At 31.6% G+C, this 24368-nt stretch overlaps 5 protein-coding genes across 5 annotated transcripts; 2 read left to right on the top strand and 3 right to left on the bottom strand.

Annotated features, from left to right (window-relative positions):
• Positions 1–815: 815 nt before the first annotated feature.
• Positions 816–8684, top strand: EIN_281760 (hypothetical protein; the record flags this gene model as incomplete). The annotated part of the gene is made up of 1 exon (XM_004185103.1): positions 816–8684. One exon carries the CDS (start codon positions 816–818, stop codon positions 8682–8684), a length of 7869 nt encoding a protein of 2622 aa, XP_004185151.1.
• A 2201-nt stretch (positions 8685–10885) lies between these two features.
• On the bottom strand, positions 10886–12953 carry EIN_281750 (hypothetical protein; the record flags this gene model as incomplete). The annotated part of the gene is made up of 2 exons (XM_004185102.1): positions 10886–12743; positions 12835–12953. 2 exons carry the CDS (start codon positions 12951–12953, stop codon positions 10886–10888), a joined length of 1977 nt encoding a protein of 658 aa, XP_004185150.1.
• A 4147-nt stretch (positions 12954–17100) lies between these two features.
• On the top strand, positions 17101–19933 carry EIN_281740 (hypothetical protein; the record flags this gene model as incomplete). The annotated part of the gene is made up of 2 exons (XM_004185101.1): positions 17101–19518; positions 19610–19933. The coding sequence occupies 2 exons, from the start codon at positions 17101–17103 to the stop codon at positions 19931–19933; spliced, it is 2742 nt and encodes a 913-aa protein (XP_004185149.1).
• Positions 19934–19981: 48 nt separating this feature from the next.
• EIN_281730 (hypothetical protein) lies at positions 19982–21453 on the bottom strand (the record flags this gene model as incomplete). Its single annotated transcript, XM_004185100.1, has 2 exons — positions 19982–20091; positions 20199–21453. 2 exons carry the CDS (start codon positions 21451–21453, stop codon positions 19982–19984), a joined length of 1365 nt encoding a protein of 454 aa, XP_004185148.1.
• Positions 21454–21980: 527 nt separating this feature from the next.
• On the bottom strand, positions 21981–22427 carry EIN_281720 (hypothetical protein; the record flags this gene model as incomplete). Its single annotated transcript, XM_004185099.1, has 1 exon — positions 21981–22427. One exon carries the CDS (start codon positions 22425–22427, stop codon positions 21981–21983), a length of 447 nt encoding a protein of 148 aa, XP_004185147.1.
• Between the last annotated feature and the right edge of the window lie 1941 nt (positions 22428–24368).

Raw genomic sequence — 24368 nt, 5'->3', positions numbered from 1 at the left:
ATGTCTGCGCTTTTGTTTTTGTATGGCGTTACTATGCACGAAAAGTTTTCAAAGTATTTGAAATATCTCAATCTCAAACAAATGACAATAATGAGTTTAGTTCTGTCAATTATTGCGATGCCATTTGCAAGTATTCTTGGGGGATTCTGGCTTTTCGGGCTTAACTCAATCTTCTTTGGAGTGTTATGGTACTCGGACAATCTCATCGTTTCAACATCGAAAAATGTGAGAGATTTTTTGAATGAACACAGATATCAAGCATAATTTATTTAATAAAAAACTTGTTATTGTTTTTCAATTAAAAGTTATTATAAAAAAACTACAAAAATTTATTATATAATAAATACTAACTTTTTTAACTTTAAAACATTAAAAACCTAACAACTTTTTTAAATTAAAAAAGATAGACTTATTTTAGTACATTTAAAGTTAATATTATAATAAATATATTAATTAATTATAATTAATAAAAGATCTTAAAATGATACACTTTTTGGAATTTAGAATTGTTTTCATGAATTATTGCTACTTATTCTATTTCTTTGTAATTATAAAAATTAAAACCAATCAAATATTTTCGTCTTCTTTTTCTAATAATACACCGCTTCAAAAAACTTGAAAAGAATAATTTTAGGAAAAATTACCAAACAACTGAAAATGCTTTCTGAAATAAATAAAACCATATTTTACTATTTTTATTAGAAAACATTAATACTAATAGATATTAACAAATTTGTTATTTTTTTTCCCACAATCATATTACCAAATGAGATTGAAAAAGGTTGGAACGAAAGATCTTATCAACTTGAAAGATAATGAGCAGACCAAAGATTCAGCTTGGTTCTCGAAAAAAGACTGAAAAGCCTTCGGAACAAATTGGTGGTGTTCCGATTGAACCGGAACACCCTGTTGAGGAACAACCTGTAGTGGGACATGCAAGAAGTTCGACATTTTTAGCGACAAACAGAAAGGCGACGTTTGGCGAAAAGGTCAAACAAGAAGAACCGCCCAAAGTTGGTTCGCCGGAGAAACGTGGATTTGGGAGTAATACTGGTGCGCCAAAAGTCACTAAAGACACCGAACGGAAAAACTTCTTAGGACAGAAACACACAAAGACTCCAAGTCAAACATCTGAAACGCCTTTACAAAATGCTGAAACAAATAGCAAAGAAGAAGAACCAAAACAAAATGAAGAACTGAAAGAAGAAGGAAAACCAGTGAAAAGAATGAGCTTTTTAGGACGAAGACAACAAACAAACGGACCAAAAAAGGAACATTCACAACTGTTGGAAACACTCAAAAAAGAAGAAGAGAAACCAACGACATACACGTCACAAGGTCCAAATGTGAATGAATTGGAAACTAATAACGAACTAAAAACATTGAAGGAAAAACTCGAGGAAACGCAGAAAAAATGTGATACACAAGAAGAACAACTCAATGCGAAAATTCAGGCAGAGTTGGAATTGACAAAAACAGTGGAGGAACTCAATGCGAAATACACAACACTCCAAACTGAAAAGGAAACAACAGAAAAAGAAAAAGAGTGCGAAATTGAAAAACTGAAAGAACAAAATAAAAGCGAGAACGAGAAGATAGAAAACGAATTGAAGAAAATGAAAGAAGAAAAGGAGAGAATTGAAAATGAATTTGAAGGAATGAAAGGAGAGAAAGAGAAGTTAATGAATGATATGGCGAATGGAGATGAAATGACAAGTCGAATGAAAGATGAGATTGACAAAGAGAAAGAAAACAATAAAAAACTGAAAGAAGAAAATAAAGCACAACGAGAAAGTATTAGTGAATTAACTACAGCAAAACTAAATGTTGAAACAACACTCACACAGAAAATTACACAACTTGAAACAAACGAAAAGATTTACAACGAACTCAAAACAAATTATAACACTATTCAATCTCAACTCACTGCACTCAATGAGCAAAACGAGACATTAAAAAAGCAATTAGATACTGCTATAACAGAGAAGGAAAAACTTCTGAATGATATATCAAGTGGGAGTGATCTATCAACAAAGTTGAATCAAGAAATTGAATCTCAGAAGGAAATTAATAACAAAACGAATGAAGAATTAAAATTAACAATTCAAAAATTGGAAGAAACGCAACAACAAAAGGTTGGTTGTGAAACTGAAATTAAGAATCTTCAAGAGACCATTTCCCAAGAAAAAGAGAACAACACAAAAGTTGTGGAAGAACTTGTGAGAGTCAAAAGCGAAAGAGAAAATTTGGAAAAACAAAATAATGAGTTGACAACAAATAAACAACAGCTGGATGAAAAAGTCGCTTCACTGGAGAAACATGTTGAGCAACAAAACAATGAAATGGAAAATATCAAAAAGGAGAACGATGATTTGAAATCTACCAAACAACAAAACGAAGCAACACTTGCTGAAAAGATTTTACAATTTGCAAACATTGAAAATGCACAAAAAGAACTTCAAGATGCACTGAACAAAGAAAAGAGTGAAAGAGAAAACTTAACCAATGAAAATAAGTCATTGAATGAAGAGTTAAACAATACAAAAGAAGAGAAATGCAAAATTTTAAGTGAACTCAATGCACTAAAAGGAGAGAAAGAAAATGTAACGAATGAACTCAAGACGATTAAAGAGGAATTGGAAAACCAAAAGAAGTCAAATGTAAACACAATAGGAGAATTGGAGAGACTTAAAGAAGCGAAGAATAGCGTTGATGAACAACTTCAAATGGTCAGAAGTGAGAAAGAGAAGTTACTAGGTGATTTGGCAAATGGAAGTGATTCGGCATCACAACTTAATGATGAGCTGAACAAAGAGAAAGAGAACAACAGAAAACTGGAAGAACAAAACAAAGAAAAAGATCAATCAATTCAAACCCAACAAACGCAAATTGAAGAAATTAGCAAGCAGAAAATATCGTGTGAAACGCAAATTGTGGCTTTGCAAGCAGAAAAAGAAAACCTTAACACTGAAATTGTTACACAAAAAGATAACGTTACGAGGTTGAGTGGTGAAATAGAAACACTCAAAAAGTCTCTTGAAGATATCGAAAACCAAAGAAACGATTTGACAACACAAAAAGAGAATTTGGAACAAAACACAATGAAACTTGAAAACACTTTAAACGACAAAAGTAAACAAGTTGATGAACTTCAAAATGAAATCAATGAGTTGAAAAAAGTTAAAGAGCAAATTGAAAGTGAGAAGAAGAGTGTTGAAACGACAATGGCTGAGAAGGTTGCACTGTTAATGACAACTGAAAAGACAGTCCAAGAGTTTAACAATGAAAATGAACAACTTAAAAAAGAAAAAGAAAACGTTTTAAATGAATTGAATACAACAAAAGAACAGAAAAGTCATTTGGAAGAACAAATCAAAACGATGGAAAATGAAAAAGAGAAGTTGTTGAGTGATTTATCGAATGGAAGCGACTCTTCAAAAAAGTTGAACGAAGAAATTGAAAAACAAAAAGAACAAAGTCGAAAATTGGAAGAACAAAACAACGAAATTTCTCAACGACTGAACACAACTCTAAATGAACTCAATGAATTGACACAACAAAAAGCGTCTTGTGAAACTCAAATTAATTCACTTCAAACAGAAAAGCAGAATTTGTTGAATCAAATTTCTGAACATAATGAAAAATATGATAAAATGAGCGAAGAGTTTAATTTACTTACAAGGTGTAAAGAAGATTTGGAGAAACAAAACATCGAATTAACAACACTGAAACAGAATTTGGAAAATAACAACAAACAACTTGAAGGTGATATTAAAGAACAAAAGAGAGAATTAGAAGAGTTGAATCAAACGAATGTTCAAATAAAAGAAACGTTGTCAGAGAAGAATTCTTTAATTACTAACAACGAGAAAATAATTAGTGAACTTCAAATGGAAGTTAAGACAGAAAAAAATAACAAAGAAATGGTTGAAACAGAATTAAACAAAATAAAAGAAGAAAAAGAAATGTTATTAAAAGATTTGTCAAACGGAAGTGATTTGTCTTCAAAACTCAACGAAAAAATCCAGAACGAGAAAAATAGAAACACAAAACTTGAAAATGAAATTCAAACGCAAAATGACAAAATTAATGAATTGCAAAAATTAAAAGATCAGACAAACGAAGATTTGAATAAAATGACAGAAAAAGTCAAAGAAATGGAAAATGGTTTGATTTCTAGTAAAGAAACTATTGATCAATTGAATCAACAAAACTCTTCTCAAAGTAACCAAATGTCAAAACTCAAAACCGACTTTGACGAATTGAATACCATGAACACAAAACTGGAAAATACCCTTTCTGATCTTAAAAATGAAAATCAAAAATTGAAAACGTCAAAAATTGATCTTGAAAATACAAATTTAAAGATTGAGCAAAATCTCAAAGAGGTTGGAAGAAAAGTTGAGGAGTTGACATCTGAAAATTTGAAAATAAACGAAAACGCCAAAAATCTAGAACTTTCGCTCCAAAACGAAAAGGACGAAAATGAAAAATTGGAGAAACAAATATCAGACGAAAAAGAAGAAAAAACAAAATTCATGAAAGAGCTTGAAAATAACAAAAAAGAGATTTCAAGATCAAAAGACGAAAATGAAAATTTGAAGAAAGAGAATTCCAGTCTGAGTTGCGAAAACGAAAAAATTGAAACGGCCAAAAACGAAATTGAAAATAGTTTAAAGAATTTGAAAACAGAAAAACAAAAAGTCGAAGAAATTTTACAAACAACTCAAACGGAAAATAAGAAAATAACCGAAAAACTTCAAAAAATTGAAGAGGAAAAAAGTTTATCAGAGAACAAAATAAAAGAACTCAATAACGAATTTGAATCTCTCAAAAACGAAAAAAATAAAATTGAAGATAAATGCACCGAGCTCACCAACGAAGTCCAGACTCTTAACACCTCTCTTTCCACAACTACTGAAAATCTCAACTTGTCAAAAACTGAGATTGAGAAGTTACATAACGAACTTGAAAATTTGAACACATCAAAGAATGGAATAGAGAAGGAGAAGAATAGAATTGCATCAGAACTCAACGATTCCAAATCACAAAACGAACGTCTCTCAATTCAAATTGCCGAAAACCAAAAGAGACTCACTGAGATGCAAAAATCAATTGAAAATGGAGAGAATGAGACAATCATCTCACTGAACGGAACGATCACCGAGTTAACCGAAAAAGAGAAAAAGAGCCAAGACAAAATCACGCAGCTTCAGAGTGAAATTGGGCAGAAAAATATTGTTGTTGAAGAGATAAAAATGGAGATTGAAACTTTCAAGAATAAAAATGAGGAATTGGAAAAACTCAAAAAGGAAAATGAAGAGTATAACAACAAACTTGAAACAGAAAAAGAATCTCTTAAAAACAAAGTTAATGAAATCGAAAAAAGTTACAACATCGAAAAGGAAGAACATAAAAAATCTCGAGAAGAACTCGAAAAAGAAAAAACAGAAAAACGCAAAATTGAAGAAGAAAAGAAAACTGTTGAAGAAGTTTTGGAGAAAAATAAAAATGAAATTTTCAATCAAAATAATGAAAATAATAAAACACTTCAAAATTTGAAAAATCTTCAAGAAATTTTGGAGGAAAAAGAAAATGAGATGGCGAAGCAGAAAAACGAAAACCAAAAAATTGAAGAGAAAAACAAAAATTGCATTTTGGAGATTGAAAAACTAAAATCTGAAAATGAGAAGATTGAAAATGATGTGACGAGTGGAAAGGAGTTAGTGGCGAAATTGAGTGAAGACCTTGAAAAAATCAAAAAGGAGAAACAAAGAACCGAAAGTGAATTAATAACATTAAAGGAACAAAAAGAAAAAAGTGAAGAAAATTGCGTTAAAACATCTGAAGAACTTAAAAACACAAAAGATGAAAACGTCAAAATTGCAAATGAGATGAGTGAAGTTAAAATGAGATTGCAAAGAGCGAATGAAGAATTAGAAAATACAAAGAATGAGAAAGAAAAGTTGATGAAAGATTTGACAAGTTGTGGTGACGTCACACAGAGATTGAACGAGGAGATAAAGAAACTGACAGACGAGAGAGAAGAAGTGAAAATATCGTTGAAAAATAAGATTGAAGAAAGAGAAGAAATAGAAAAGAGATTGAATCAATTGAAAGAGGAGAAAGAAAATGACATGAAGAGATTGAGTGAAGAACTTGGAAAAGAGAAAGAGAAACGAGAGAGTGCGGAACGAGAGAACAATACATTGAAAGAAGAAAATGATAAGATGAACAAAGACAAAGAAAATATGATGATTGAACTTACCAAAACGCGAGATGAATTTGAAGGAATGAAAGGAGAGAAAGAGAAGTTAATGAATGATATGGCGAATGGAGATGAAATGACAAGTCGAATGAAAGATGAGATTGACAAAGAGAAAGAAAACAATAAAAAACTGAAAGAAGAAAATAAAGCACAACGAGAAAGTATTAGTGAATTAACTACAGCAAAACTAAATGTTGAAACAACACTCACACAGAAAATTACACAACTTGAAACAAACGAAAAGATTTACAACGAACTCAAAACAAATTATAACACTATTCAATCTCAACTCACTGCACTCAATGAGCAAAACGAGACATTAAAAAAGCAATTAGATTCAACGGAAGACAAGAACAACAACATAACGAGTGAACTTTTAACAACAAAAGAAGAATTAAATAAAGTGAATGTCGAGAGAGAAAAGATTTGTAACACACTTGAATCAATCCAACAAGAGAAAAACAAAATTGAAGAACAATTGAACTTAGTGTCTTCAGAGAAAGAGAAGTTACTTGGAGATTTGGCACATGGGAGTGATTCATCGCAGCGATTGAATGAAGAACTTCAGACGGAAAAAGAAACGAATCGAAGACTTGCGGAGGAAGTGTTGAACGCAAAACAGGCTGTCGAAAACGTGAAGAACGAAATTGACAAAATCCGTCAGGAGAAAAGCGAAATTGATTTGCAGCGCACGGAAACGTTGTCGGCATTAGAAAAGACGAGAAACGAACTTTCAACAAGTGAATTGGAGATGACACGATTGAAGGAAGTACTTGCCGAAAGTCGAACTGCAAATGAAGAGCACGAAAGAGAGAAGGAGAAGTTACGTGAAGAGGTTGATCACTTAGAAACAAATAACAAACGACTTGAAGAGGAACAGATTGCAATGAAGAAAGAACTGTTGAATGGAAGTGACGGAGCGTCGAGACTTACAAATGAAGTTGAAAAGTTGAATAACGAGAAGACTGAAATTGAAGAAGTTAATAAGAAGTTACAAGAAGAAATGAAAGAAGTTCGAAGGGAGAAGGAAATGATTGGTATGCAGTTAGAAGAGGCTAAGAATGAGAATGAAATGATTCGAAAAGATGGAGAGAGGAGTGAGAGTCGAATGAATGAGATGAAGAAGTCTTTGGAGGAGGTACAAAGAGAGAATGAAACAATGAGGAATCGAATTGAATTGGACGAAGGTGAAAGGAAGAAATTACAAGAGGAGGTCCAACACATTCGAAATGAGAAGGAAGAACTTTTGGATGAGAGAGATGATATGGAAAAGGACAAAGAAACGCTGAATACGACAATTGAAGGATTGGTGGGATCGAATAAAAGATTGGAAGAAGAAATGAAGAAGATGAGAGAAGAGAATGAACGGAAAGAGAAGGAAATAATAGAAGAGAACAATCAAGTCATTACTGAAAACAATGAATTACAAGATGAACTGGAAAAGTTGCAACAAAGGATCACTGACATGAAGAATCAACACGAGGCGACACTCAAAAGTGTTGCTCTTGATCAAAACAAAGTTGGAGAGGCGAAGAAACAATTAGAAGAAAAGATCAAAGCGCTTGAGAAGGAGAATGCTGAATTGAATCAAGACCTTGATGACGAGGAAGAAGAACTGAATGCGATGCAGAGCGAATTGGACAAATTTAAAATGGAGCGAGCGAATATTGAAAAACAAGCGAAAGACCAGAAGAGAGAAGTGTCGAGTCGGTTGGAGAGTACAGAGATGGAAAAGAAGAGTCTTGAAGACAAATTGAGTGAAGTTGAAAAGGAACTGTCAAGAGTTAATAGTACGAAGAATAAATTAGAGAAAGATAAAAGCGCGTTAGAACAGAATTTGGATAATATGGTGAATAAGATGAGTAATATGGTGGATAAAGACGTTCTTGGGAAATTGACGCGACAACTTGAAGAAGAGAAAATGGCGAAGGAAAAGAGTGTAGAAGAGTACGAGAAGAGACGAAGAGAAAATGAAAAGGACTTTGAGAAATTACAACAGTTGTATAACGCGTTGATGAACGAACGAGCACAAATGATTGAAAAGACGGAACACGTGGAGAGAGAGAACGAAGATCTTAAAACTAAGGTGAAGGACACACAGGAACTTGGAAAGGTCAAATGGGAAAATGGAACATTGAAAACGGAGAACGAAACGTTAAAACAACAACTGCTGAAAGAAAACAATTTTAATCTGAAGTCGGACGACGAGATATTTGTCAGTATTGAATACCTGTTCTTCGACGCGTTGTGGGTCCCTTTGAAGATGGAAATTCTCGAGGAGGAAATAGAAGAAGATACACAAAGAAGGCTGAACATGAGCGAGTTGAGACTGTTCAAGGCATGCTGTAAACAGACGACGTTTAATAACTACAGAAACTGGATGATGAGATTTGTGAATGGCGAAATCAATGTTTAATTGGTCGTATAATTTAATAATTTTTTTGTTATTAAGTTTACTATTTATTTTATAAAGTCAAATGGGAATAAAATGGTATTATTAAAATAATTTACTTAAACTAACTTGGATTAGTATTTTTAACTATTTAATAACTTAATAATAAGTTTGTTATTTATATTTTCCATTTTTTTATGACAAATAGAGAATATAAATAAATTATAGTAAAAAAACTATATAAAGGTTTCAAATGAATGTTTTGAAACTAGAATAAATGGATATTTGTTTAGTTTTTTTTAGAAAAAAACAGCCAAAAGAAAAAGTTTGTTTAAATAATAACTGAGACAACAGTTCGACCAGTTTAAAAATAATTAAAGTAAAAGTATAATATTACCAATTAAAAAGATATTAGGTATTAAATGATAATATATTTATGATAATTTAACCAAACAAAAAAGAAATGGATATATAGTAAATTACTAATAAAAGAATTATACATAAAGAAAAGAAGAAAAAGTGTTGAAACACTTTGACAAGACAGTCGGAACGAAAACAGTGTAAAACTCAATTTAGCAAGAAGATACAAAGAGTTAGAGATATTAGTGTTGTGCGCTTTCCGCCCTAAGCTTTCGAGCCAATAAAATGATTTGGTTTTCCCACCCCTCGTGTTCGAACCTGTCAATCATGAATTGTTTGTATTGTTGTTCTGAAGGGTTTGGTGGTAATTCAGGGATTTTAGGCTCGGGAGGGCCTTGTTTCTTGGCGACTTCCACCCACTTCTTTTCTTCTTCTTTTTCTCGACGACGACGCTCTTCTGCCTCTGGGTCGACTTTACGGACGGGAGCTTGGCGTTGAACTGGTTTCTCAGGCTCGGATGAACCACACCCCATCTTGTCTTTTCTTTTTCAGTTGGTCGTATTTTTATAATTTTTCATTGCTCTTTTGTTCTGTTTTTTTGTATTTTTATATTCTTTTTCGTCTCTTTTGATTGGGCATACATCATAACAAATAACGGGAAAACACCATAACTGGAAATTAAAAGAAGTAGTTTTTTGTAGTTATTATGTGTTTAATTGTTTTTAACTAGATATATTGTTCCTAAATTATTATTATTTGTTCAATAACATGTTTTAATATAAATTAATAATTTAATCCTATTTTGAGTTATTTTTGTTATGTTCAAATTGAACTTCAATACTTTTAGTAATGAAACTAACTCTTTTGGTGGTGAACAATTGAAATAACAAAATAATAAAAATCAATCACAACTAAATTAGAATGTTTGAGTTCTCTATAATTGCCTCGTAAAAAAAAATTATTTATTATTCTATTTCTTTCATTATCAAATGAACTATAATTTTATTAAAATGTACAATTTGTTTTACTATTAATTTTACTATTTATTTTATTATCAAATAAACTAAAAATTTATCAAATTTTACTATTAATTTTGTTATAATTATCTTACTTGAAAGAAACAAGAAAAAATGGGTTAAAAGAAAATGTGTAGGTTAATGGAGTAACACCTCGACTTGACACTCTAAGCGCCACGATAAAAGCATTACGTTCGTCTCTTCCGAGCTTATGACTCAATCACTTACCACAAAGCACTCTGTACATCCAATGAAGGATATGGCGAGTTAGTAAGTTGATCTTAATGATCTCGGTGTTTTTTTCAGTCTAGGTTTTCCTTTAAATATTGGTTTTTAAAAACTAGAGTTATATAATACTTTTATTAATAACTAACACCATGTTTTATTACAATTTAATAAGTAAAAAACACTTCAAAACAAGGGATAAAAAAACTAAAAATAGTATGGTTTGATAATAATAAAATTATAATAATACTATAGAAAATAGTCAAACTAGAAAAAGAGATGGACCAAGACGTACCTAAGCTCCTCGCAGAAATTGAGGAACTCAACAGAGTACACCACCTCGTTGACGAGTATTTTAAAAACATCAAAGACTTTTGCGATAAGAATCAGTCGGTTATGCCGTTTGTTTTTCTCTTTTTATTGAAAAAGTGAATGAATATTAAATAACACACAGAGGGACTGTCACAAAACTAAGGTGTGAACTCTATGAACCAAATGTTCAAATGGATATTCTTGAAGAAGCGAGCGACGAAGATGAAAAGAAAATGGAGTTAATAGAGTGATTTGTAATACAATTTGAAATAATGTAAAACAATTAGAAAAATCCTCACTTATCAAAAATATTTACAAGCTGCATGATGGTGTACCTCCGTTCTTCCTACACATAAAGTTTTGTAATTTATCACAGGGAGAACACCAACTATTATCCTGGGTTTCCATAACACAGAAAGAGCACTCTGGTGTTGCACACTTGTCACTTTTGAGTTTAATGCCACAGTTGTGAATCGTGACGTTGGGGTATTTCAAAACAAGATATCCACTGCACACCAAGTCCACCGTTACGTTGTTTGAAGAATTGGAATACTTTTCGTAGTCGACTGTTTCTATTACACCGCGAATGTACGGGATTTCCGTCTCTTCTATTTCGATACCCAGCCCTTTGGGAAGCTCCGGCTCAGTCCTGAATTTGGGTTTAAAACAATTCCAAGAAATTGGTATCATCGATTGATCAACTTTAACGTTTTCCGATATAATGATGTTGTAATTACTCAATGAATTGTGAAAGGGCATGTTCTCATTGAATGGTTGGTAAATAACAGAAAGCACCAAAGAAGTGATAGCAAGTGCCTGGAGAATGACCAATGGAATCACTAGAACTTGTTTTGGAAGGCATTTTTGCGTGTTGTTCCAAATGAAAAATACAAGCGCAAGTGAGAGGAACGCAGCAAACGCATATAAACCCACCAGTATACATACATACGATCCAATGACAAGTGTGAGCATCACCAAGCACATGAATATTGAAAAAATAATATACCACGTGACGATTTGATACAGCTCCCACCCCAAAAATGATGGGAAGAACGACTTCCCCTCCTTTAGAAATTTCACAATCTCTTTCCTGTTGAACACAACCCCAAACAAAGCTGCTGCGCTTAACACAATGAAGAACACAATGATGAAGTAAAACCGTGTGAATATTGATGGTACGATCACCAAAAAGAATACTGAAAACAAGAACGCGAATAGTACAAATGGGGGTGGTCCAAGTAGTGTTTTAACCTTTCCCCAGACGGTGTCGATGACTCTGACTTTTTTCGCGTCTTTCTCCTTTTCCTCTGAATTTCCCTCCCCAAATTCCTCGTCATTCCGTCCCCCACAATCTTGACTTTTCTTTTTCAATCCATTCGCGTCAACTCTCTCATTCTCTCTAATCTCGTCGAGGTGTCGGAACGCGTCGTCGACCCTTCTCTGTAATTCTCCGAGTTCTTCATTTTGTGCCTTGTATTCAATCACAGTCTTACTCAATTCCTTCAACGATTCGACTAAAAACGGCAAAATCCCTTCTGTGTCAATGAAAAGGCCTTTCTCATCTTCTCTCACTAAATCTGGAATCACATCTCTCAATTCTTGTGCTATAAATCCAAACTTGATTTTGTCCATTCCTCGGTACCGATACTTGACTCCCCGCAGCTTCATGATTGTGTCCAACGAGTTGTTAATGCTTTGAATCTTCTCCTTCGCCCGCTCATCGCTCCGCGTCAAAAATCCATTCTCCGCAAAGACCTCTCCTAACACATGGAGTTGTTTCACTGCCTGGCCCATCTGGACAATCTCCAAAAATTTCTGGTCTATTGGAGCACTCTGCAAAGGCATTTGAATGATGTTATCGGCGGGGACGATGGCTTCGGTCTGTGGAGGAACCGTCGAAGTGTTCGGTGAAACACGCTCATCGGGTATAGTTTCCTTTTTAATAGAAGTATTATTAATAATAGTTTCTCTGTCATTTTTGAGATCGTCGATTTTTGACTCAAAATCGAATGGGTACGGCGACGTCACTAATTTGACCATATACGGGTCACACAATTTCTTGACTTCTTCTTTGTTTGGAATATCTTTGAAGCATTGCGGGAGCTCACTTGAACCGGCGGAACGAGCGTATCGCAAATGTGTATCCCATGTATGGGCATAACAGTTGAATCTGGTAATTAACGAGTTCTTTTTTGTTGAAAATGGTTATATAATTTAACGAGCAGTTGATGTGTTGCTTGTAGACTGAAAAAAGAACAAACCTCGTCTTTGGAGGTTGGTCACAACCGGGAAAACAACACTTCCAATTCTTGACACGACCAGCCTTAGCGCGTTGAACTCGATCTTTTTGAATAAAAACCTTTTTAGTAGTATCGCTCATAGTGAGGTCTTTGATTTTTCTGTTCATTTTTTTTTAAAAATGTTTTAATAAAATTAGTAAAAGAGAGAAAATGTCTAAAATTCATTTTGGTGAATAAATATTTAAAATATGTGGTTTTTTGTTAGTTTAGAAATAGTATAATTCAATTATTTGTTTACGTTCTATTAACTTAAAATAACCCCCTTGTTTTTGTTTTGGCCTGTTATTACAGGGATATTAATCAAATTTTTGATGATTTTCCTTTTTTTGGTTGTGTATTGTTTATGCACATAATATAAACTCTAAAAAACGGAAATTTCTTTAACAAATTCGAGATTTCCCGATTTTTAGATAACATGAATTTTGTTCAATGTTATTTAAGGTGTTAAATAGTATAATAATAATAAAAATTATTAATAAATATATATAAATTAATAACATATTAAAATTATAGTTTAATTCTTTTTTTAAAAATTTTATAATTTATTGTAAATTAATAGTTCATTTTTTAATAACAACAACTGATTTTAATAATTATTAACAAAATTAATTAAATGAGTTTTTCTGAGTGATTTATAACGGACGTTTTAGTGATATGAAAACAATAAACGACACAAAGACACTCAGTTATGTTCCTCCTCACCTAAGAAGTCGGCTTTACCATGGATTTCCTCCTTGTTCTTTTTGAACTTTAAGCGATAAATCGTTTTTCCGACAATTTCACCGAACGAGATCAACAAAAAGACGGCGCAAATGGCCAACATGACATACCCAACGACATATTCTGCTGTGTGGTCTTTTGGTGTTAAAGGAGCAGCTGAGTTTGCTGTTGAAGTAATGCTCGACTCACTCATTGAATTTCGAGTTTTCTTATTCTTTTAATAAGAATTAAGACGAAGGCTCTTTTTCATCCAGCTTTTTGTTCAGAATTGAATGGTGGCATTTTTGTGCTTATGTCATTCTAGTTGGGTGTAAGCCCGTCGATTCTCGTTTGTTGAGTGGAATGAAAAGCCACTTCTGTCAACAAAATTGGTTTCTGTTGATAATAACATTTTTTGTTACAAAAATATGGAATTGTTCGCATTTTTTGAATTGTGTTATTTTATATTAGATAGAAGATAATAAATTTGTATATATATTGTATTGTATATATACAATATAAAGTAATTTTTATAATTAAATACAATTATAAATATTACTTTATTAAATTTTTGTTTATTATCTAATAAGATTAATTGAAATATTGTTCTAATTTATTTTTTTATTATTTATTAACCTTGGAATAGTGGATAAATAACAAAACAAAAACATTTTCATGAAAAACACAAAATAATACCCTTGTCATTTTTTATTCATTTCTTAAATTCGAAAAATGTAAAAAAAATTCTAAAAAATATTAATCAATAGTATTTATTAATTAATAATTATATTATTAATTAATTACATAAACCAATTATTTGAAATGTATATACAGCTTGATTCGTATTTAAAATCAATAATTTTTTTTATTTTTTTGATTGGTTTGAAAATAAATAGTATTTCTGTTTCAAATAAAATAATTTTTAATTTTTTCCATTGTTTCATTTTTTTTACATTGTTTTGATTTTTTTAATTTAATTCCAATTATTTTAAAACAAAAATATAGCAAATAATTTTGAACAACAACTTTTTAAAACGAACGGTATATATTTTTATTACACAATTAGTGGATGATCGAATAAAGATATGTTTACCAATTATTAAAAAAATTTAAATAAAATACTATATTGAATAGTTACTTGAAACTTAAAAAAACAATTTTTGACAATAAAGAGTGTTAACGTGATAGGGCGTATCCAAACGGAAATGGTGAATCCCTGTGGATTGGAATATTTTGTGTGGATTGCCTCTAATTTTTTTGTCGAAAAAATTCAAATATCCGTTTTAAACCATATGTTATGATTTTTAAAATTAATAATTGTTACTTATAATCATTTATGGGACAAAAATGATACACAAACATAAATACCCCCATAAGGAGTATTTCCAAATTTCGCAATAATTTCATAGTAAGAAAAAACGCTATTTTCAGCCTTTTTTGGAGTGGTAAAATAAGAATAGATCAAAATGAACAAATAAAATAATTAACAAAATTTACGTGTATTATCCCGTTTATTTGATACATGTAACGCTATTTTTTCGATTTTTTTTAATTGAAAAAACATTTCAAAAGTGATTTATGTGATTATAATTTGGGAAAATTCCCGTTTTTTGCATTAAAAAATATTTAATTTAAATATCAATTTTAAAATATTTTATTTAATTGTTAATTGTGGCTCAAAATTGCATTTATTATCACTTTTTACTAATAGTATTGTAATTTATATAAACACTATATTGGTTTATTATTTTAATATTAATATTTGAAAATTGAAATTTGTTGAATAAAGTTCTTTTAGTTGGCGCAAATTATACGTATAAAAAAGGGTTTTACATCCTAAATAATATTCAGGTTTTGTTGAAAATGTTAAAGACAAAGGTTTTATGTCTAAACTAAACTATTAATTAATAACAATCAATTATATTACAATAGTATATTATTAATGAACATAAAAATGACAGAATAATCACAAAACAAATTCTATTTGCATAGTTAAATAAAATGTAATTTTTACTATAAAAATTTAAAAAGTTAAATGGCAAATTACCACATTGTAACAATAAGTTATTATTTATGTTATTAAAAAATCATAACAATACATATTAATTATAATAGAAACATACGGCAAATACCAACAAAAACCATTAAAAAAAACAAGTCATGTTACTCATTACATTTAAAACATAATAACAACAATTGTCTATCTATATTTACTATCCACACCTTTTCAGCCTATCCACAGTAAACTATGCCATTGTATTTTATGACAAATCATGAAACAATTTATATAAAAATATTTCAAAAATCTATTTTCAAAATACATTATTATAATGAAATAACTTTTAACTATTATATTTTATTATTGTATTTATTAAAAATAAACTAATAATGATACTATTATACTCAAAACTACAAGGATTAATAAATAGTATTAAAATATTAGTTTTGAATTTGAATTCGAACTAATAATAGTTTAAAACAAATTCTATTAGCATGGTTAAATAGTATTATATATTTTACTATGAAAACTTTTAAAAAGTTAAATGGCAAAATACCGCATTTTAACCAAAAGTTTAAAATTTAATTATATAACAATTGTAAATTGCTCAAATTTATAACATATTGCTATACGGCAAATACCAACAAAAACCACTAAAAAAACAAGGCAAGTTACTCATTACATCTAACATGTAATAATAACAATTGTCTATCAATATTTACCATCCACACCTTTTCAACCTATCCACAGTAAACTATGCCATTGTATTTTATGACAAATTATATGTTATTTTTCAAATTATTCAATTTCAATAATTTTTTTGATTGAATATAGTTTATACAATTAATTAAATAAACTAAAGTTAATTAATTAATTAAAAACTTTAGTCTTAAAATTTTTAACAAAATTGTTTTTTTTGCGGCAAATTCATTTAAATGGTAAAAGTAAAAGATGACTTTGACTAAAAATAAAATTTGATTTTTCTGTTTTAACTTTCAAAAAAATCGGTTTTTTATGAATTCGGTCCAAAAAACCCATTTTTTTGTAAACTCTTAGGCAAATTTTATATCAATTACAACACATATGTGTAAGATTTTCAAAGCCATCCACACAAAAGTGGTCTATCACGTTAACACTCTTAAGTCTTATCATAATTATTAATATTATAAAAAAATGATAAAAAACTAATTTATGTTTTGTAATTTAATTTTCAAATTTTCAAATAATATATTTATAGATTTTTAAAAACAATCACACTTCCAGTTTTCTTGTGGAAATATAGATATTTTAATTTAACAGAGAAAGTACGTTGTTATATTTTAAACTTAATTAAAAAGTATTTTTAAATGTACTTTTTTATAGTATAATATACTATTACTTTCCAATTTAAAGTATTCAAAAAATAATTAAATTTGTATCACATTTGAACCCCAATTTTTCTTGATATCAGACGACTTATAAATACCAAAATAAAAAACACAGCCAAGACAAAAAAGTAGACTATTAGAAAACTTGAAAATAAGCGCCATATGACCAAATTGCAACGACCGCGCTCTATGCTTCCAAAAAGCTTTGTAGACGCAACTGAAATCAAATTGGACAAAAACAAGAGTGTTGAGACTTCACCCCAGCATCCAAGTACTCCAGAAGTGCGTCGTGAATCCAATGAACGTCGGATTAAAAAGTCTGTAACACTTTTTTCAAAGAAAGATGTTGCTTTTGAAGTTGTAGGCCCGTGTCCCTTCTATTCAGCGACACCGGGGTGTCTCTCTGTGTTTATTGTCAATAATAGAATATTTTATATATACGATGACGGGGTGTATTACACCGACTCAAACACTTTAGAGCTCACAAAGACGAAAACAATAAGTCGCCACACCGTCGACTTGTGTTACTCGATGAACACATATTTCTCAATTCAGAGTGGCAAAGTCACCAAGAGCAAAGAGACGAAGTACTCGACCTTTGATAGTATATTACTTCCAATCGAGATATCGTCCGATGACAATGAGGTGTATATCATCAACTTCTTTGGTGAGGTGCAACGTCTCAACAAAGATGGTATCAAACACCTCTCTTTCGCTGAAAAAGTCTTTCGGTGTGTAACCACCTCCGAGAACAAAGCGTTTTTGTTGAGCAGTGGGAGACTCGAGACAAGTCCCAAAACGCATGGGAAGAAGAATATCATTGACATCGTCAAAGGGACGAAAATATGGTGTGTCCGATCAGACTGTTATATTGAGAGTATCGATGGGGTTGTTGTCGACAACATGAGGATGCTCAGAGTCTATTCTGGGTATGGAGAGATAGTTGGAGAGAATGAAGAAACCAAGTTGTGTAAGTTGAGACTTGTTGATGGGAAGTATCAATGGGAAGTGCTGAAGAATTGTGAAGGGCGGCAGATCATAGGTGGGGCCAATTTCGTTGTATTAGGGAAGCCACGCGATGTTGTGTCGTTTTTGCCTTTCATCCTCCAAGCCAGAAAGTTGACGAGACAGATCGAGGCGTACAAGGAATATTACGAGACACCGATTGGGATGTTAACGAATGAGCCCGAGCTTGAAGAAAAGGCTAAGACTCGGCGCTCCACACAACGGACGAAGAGTGTAACTGACATTAAGAAAGATACTGGGAAGAAGAAGAACACGCGTAAAGGAAGTAAAGTTGAAATGGACGTTATAGAGTCTTTAGACACCTTCTCGAATACGTTAGAACTGTTTAGTGAGCCTTTACACAGTCTATTAAAGTTGTTATGGGCATTAAATATGAAACTCACTCGACTCTATACAACTCCAAGTCGTGACGAATGTTTTGGGGAAGCGATTAAAAAGTTTTTAGAAGACTCCACTAAGTACTATTTGATCTATGCTAAAGAGTTCGTAGGCTTCTGTAAAAACATCCCCAAATGGAAGACTGAAAATCCGTGGAAAAGTTATGAGGAAGTGATCCCAAATGATATCTCCCGCGTTTTGTTCGACAAACGCGCCGATATTCTGACGGTTTTATTCTCGCCGTTTAAATTACTTTCGCTCTTTGCGGCTCAACTTGCCGAATTGAACGCATTTTTGGTCGAAACCACAGACGAGTACATGTTCAACAAAAACTCATACAATTTGGTCTTAAATTTGCTTGATAGAGTCGACGAGACTCTTCAACTTGGGAACACGACGACATGGGGGTATTTATATTCCAACGAAAATTGGGTCCTAGTATTGAGCACAGGGACTATAGATGATATTATAGAAATCGTTCAAAGTGGTCCTGAAACAGAAGTAGGGTTTAGTGAAGTGTTTATTAACACAATAACTTTATATTCGCCTATAAGTGTGGTTTTGGGGAAGTTACTTGAACGTAAGGGCGAGCGCCTCCCAAGCTTATACACACAAAACGTTTTGGAGATATTGAAATTGTGGTTAAAACAAGACCCACTTCAGTTCAATGAAGTCACTTCTAGTGTTATGCAAAAAATCGAAGACTTTTTAATAATCTCCAAAAAAGACTCAACTGCCGATCTTAAAGATGAAGTCGTCAAACTATTAAATGCAGCAAAGACACTTAAAGCAGTCGTGGTAAAGGAACTTGGGCCAATGCAAATGAATTTCACACCAAATGACTTGTGTAAAGGCTTTGATGATCATGGACACTTCGCAGACATCATGACTTACATTCACAAAATGCTGTTCAACGCAATTACAGAAAGAGACATCGTCTTGTTCTTTAAAAAGACACAACCAACTAACATCAAAAGGATAACTACTTCATTCAATTGGCTCTCCGAATTGCTCTCGAAACTGATCAACACATGTCCAATTAGTTTCCAAACAGTCTTCTTCGACTTCACTGTCAAAACCGCTGAACGCTTTTATACACAACACAACTTCTTTGGGCTGTGTGCAATCGTTTTTGCGTTCCATAAAGTCCCCGACTTCGGGTATGTCAAGTCGAATGTTTGTTGTTCTTATTTATAATTCTTTTATTATATAATATACTATATTATTATACTATTCTATTGGTATTATAAAGAAACTAATATTCTAGTTGTCTAAAGACTCCCAAAGCTCTATAGAAAAATTTGAAAAGATATGTTCCTTCGAAAACAATTACTCGGCACTTCGAAATGAAATATCAAAGACATCTCCACCTCTCATTCCATTTGGTGGTATTCTGACAAAAGATTTATTGGTCGTCGACGAGATGTATGCCTCATTCATCAAAAAGACTGGACACTTCAACGTGAACAAACTCCGGACGATTCACAAAGTTGCGCAACTCTATGAGTCATACAAAGATAAAACTCCTCTAATCTCCCCACGCGTCTCACATGAATTACTCGACCAAATCCGACAAATCCATAATATTTAAATAACTCAAAGTATATTAGTGTTGTAGTTAATAGTGATGCAATGCTTATTACACAAGACCCTTCATCGTGTTGTACAAGACAAATGTCGTTGAGATGATCGAGAGTATTCCACATATAATAAACACTATGACGATTGATGTAGTGCTTGTATACCATGCTATAACTTAGAATTGTATGAGATGTATTAATTAATATTAATTAATAGTATGTTATTCTATTAATATAGTATTCTCTTGATTCGATACAATAATAGTTAAAACAAACCATAAAACCTATTCTTTTCAGTCTCATTTCTTCCTTTGGCTTTTCCTATTCTTCTTGCTGCTAAGACAAAAGCACATGGAAAAACATAAGAGAGTAAAAAGGCGAATATTCCCGTAAGATTTGCTATAGTTTTAACCGTCCCAATAATACAAGCTAATATAAAAGGAGGTACTGCGGCGCCAGTGACTATTAGCATCCGCCTCCACCCCCCTCCCACTGATTTAGGTAATGTTGAAGAAATGTTTGCAGTGAGAGTATATACAACTAAGGGGTATTCGTTCAGGATATTGATAATAGGGAATGTCAGTATTAAATAGCGAATGACATACCCAATGACATTAGGTTGTCCATTGCCAAACCCGCCATTAGTCCCAGTGTAATACTCAAAATTCAAAGTTATTGGGTTATAAGCAGAGGCTGTAAATACCGACGCACAGAATGTAGCAACAAAGATATAGAGGACACCACAGATCAAGTTTCCTATAGTAGCGATCCACCCTATCTTCTTCTTATCAGATACGGGTTGGAGAGCGTCGGGGAGGCATGACTGGATACTGAAAGCGACTGAGATATGCGAGAAGAGGACGCCGAAGTTGCCCCATTTCCATTCGTTGACCCACGCGACGTCGATTTTGTGATTGCCAAGTTGGACTGGACCGTAGCACAGCTGTACGAAGACGACGGTGATAAGAATAGTAAACATAACTATTCTATAAATAGCCATAACTAATTGTAAAGTGGACTGGTTTGACAAATTAATATAAGACAGTGGGATAGTTATAACCATAAAAAGAACTAATGAGATATAGTAAGTGTTATAACAATAGATACTCCAACTTTTAGTGTCACAATACTGTGGAGTCCCTTTAATCATCCAATACATCGTCATTAAGGTGTTACTCCCCGTCGCTACATACCCCCACAAGTAACAATAATTCACTATGATCATTAACACACTCGTTAACTTCTGGCCTTGTCGAGAATGCCATACACTTGCTATTAAAGTAAAGTCATAGATCTCATCATCTAAGTCGTCACTTTGAGTCTTGCGCTGACATGTCCGAGTCATCGCCTCCATGGTGTAAAATGATGTGAGGATCGTGAGTATTAACATCACTATTATCATTATCATGGAGAGTGGAAGGCCCCCATCGTAAAACGCACTTGGAAGGCCAAACACTCCAACACCAATACTGTAATTGATCACTATCCCAATGCTGGCAAGAAAGGAATACCCCTTCTTTAATGGCTCCATTGATGTGCAATACTGTGGATTTTGCAGTTCATTGTCTTCAATTTTAAAGATGTTATTTGCATTATCTCAATGGTATTAAAAAATAGGTCAATCAATTAAAACATTACAATCAAATTGATTAAGAATTGTTTTTACACATTTCAATAAAAAAAACAACTTAGGTAATTGTATAGAGATGTGTTTATAATTTAAGTAAGATATTGTTAATTGTTGAATCAAAAAACAATTTTAATTATTTTTTTAATTTATAATAATAAAAAAATCAAACCAATAATTTATAGTTTTATAAATAGTAAAAAAACTAAATATATACTTTTTACTTCACTTTAGTTAAAACTACATTAAATAGTTATTTATTAGTAACACACTAATAAAAAGGACCCACCAATTTCCCATTGGTTTTTCGTACCATTGTAGTGGCAGTTTAATGTAAAATCAACCATTAGTTTCAAGTAAAAAAGTGATAGATGAACACAACAAAGAATAAGAAGTAAATAGACAATGGTTTATATAACACAGACACACAATCAGTTGTACACCAATACCCTCTGAGGGACTCGAACGAAGACGGACAATATTTTAGGTGAACGTTTTCGCGAATAAGTTTGTCCCTTATTAACAACCTCCGAATTTGTTGTTTCGATCTTTTGAGGTTTAGTGATGGTAAGTGGGGACACGCTCGACTGCGTGCAGTCCCACCTATCGAACACGTGGAAAAATTTGTGGTTTGCGTCGAATTTGAATTGCCGAGGATAAAGAAGTTGCTCGTGACGAACAACAACACCGTTGTATTGCACAGAGTACGACCACCTCAGTGTTCTTGGTCTTTGAATGGTCACATTTCCTACCCAAATATGACCGGCCTTCCATGTCAATTTACGATAACTCGAGTCATCGAGACTCACATATAACTCCTCGCCGTAGATTGTTTGGTATTGGATCGAGAAGGAAATAGTGATCTCTGAGGTGTTCATGCTCACTTTGTCAGTTGACAGTTCCCTTTTAAATCAATTGTCCAGTTACTTCATTCGCTTAATACTTTTACTATTTATTTACTATCAATTCTCCATTTCGTTATGCCAAAAAGGCCTTTGTTATCATTTATGCCCGATATTATGGGAGGTTGCATCCCCCACTCTAAACTTCAGAAAGTGTTCCATTTCCTTCCTTTGTTTTTTCTGGTTGTATTTTGGGAGATTGGTCTAACCCTGAAACTATTTTTAAATTTTGGTTTTATGATTTCTATGGGAAAGTATCCCGAAGATATAATAGTTGATCGTGGAACATACAATTCTATGCTTTAACTTGTGGTTTAAAAATTTTTTGTGAACTGTCCGAGGCTTTTTTGTGTAAAACAAAAGGGAAATATCGGAGATACAATGTTAAAAATCGGGGTTTTGCGATTGAATTAAGTTGTAATAAGTTCTTAATTTTGGATTGTGAAAAACAGTTATTGAGATTATAAGGTTATTTTAAGATATTTATGGTTCAAATGACGGGAAATAGTCACTAATTAAGGATTGGTGGTTGACATACAATTCCGTAAAAGAACAGGAAATGCTTAATAAAGAACTTTGAATTTGAAAGTTATATATAGTTAATGAATTAATAAACCACCCCCTTCCGTACATCTTCGAATTTTATTTTTAATGAAAGATAACATCCAATAGTATTAAAATTATATTGAAGTATAATTATTTTCAACTATAAATGTATTATATTCATAAACTTTGATTATAATGGATCAATTCAATAAAGACATCTAAGAAAGTTATCTCGCAACAACGATCTTTAATAACATTCTAAAAATTGATGAAATATGAAATAGTAATATATATATTATAAAAAACTATCAATCGGAGATCAACCATGCCACAAGTGAATAAAAAAAAAAAGATGCACTTTTTCATTTTTTGTATTTCTGAGATTTTATAACAAATAAATTATATGAAATAAATAACAAAAATCGGGATAATTTATTAAATGGTATAAATCATTGATAATGCAGTCCACGTGCCAAAACAATTAAATAAAAAAATTCCGAGATATTTTTTTCCTAAATTCAACAAATTAAATTTTAATTGTTGGTAGTTATAATATAATAATTAAAAGTGTATTGGTATTATTGTTAGTTGTTTCGAGTGTTGTTTTTTAGGGCTTCGATATACTAAATAATATAATACATTTAACAATAATATTTGGTTAAATATTATTGTTTTCTTTTTTTCTGTAATTATAATTTAAGCGGTAAAAACTGTTTTAGGAAAAAAATAGAAAATGAAAAAAAAAAAAACAATGTCGGTTTTGGCACAACTATATTTTTATAATTTTTTATCGTTTTTAGTTTTTTATTATTTTTAACTTTTTAATTAAAAAAATAATTTTTAAATTCAAATAAATTTACAATTATATTATATTGTATTTTATAATTAATTATATATTTATTATACATTATAATATACTTTATATAAATAATATTAATAATTTGATATTATAATATAATAATAAATATTTGATATATTAAATTAAATTAAAGAGAAAGGACGGACATGGGGACGAAGGACGGGAATATAGGCCGAAAGACGTCCTTTGTGGTTTAGGGACGTCCTCCCGCTATAAAGGACGTCCTCCTGTGTATATGGTGTCCTTTCTATTATTTTCGTGTCCGCGGCATTTTTAAAACTATATAATGAGTTATAATATTACTATTAATTTACTATTATAAAATATAATTATTTCCAAAAATAAATTTAATCAAAGACAAATTTTAAACAACAAGTAATTTCGTTATAAATTAATGGTTTTTATAAAAAATGCAAATTTAATTAGTTTTTCAAAGAAAATTCAATGGTAAAATGAAAAAAAAATGATAATTTTTATAAACCATTAATATATAACAAAATTACTTGTTAAAT

Source organism: Entamoeba invadens, assembly GCF_000330505.1.
Source record: "Entamoeba invadens IP1 unplaced genomic scaffold scaff_1105074725543, whole genome shotgun sequence".
NCBI classification, from domain to species: domain Eukaryota; phylum Evosea; order Mastigamoebida; family Endamoebidae; genus Entamoeba; species Entamoeba invadens.
This window is presented reverse-complemented; position numbering and strand designations above follow the sequence as displayed.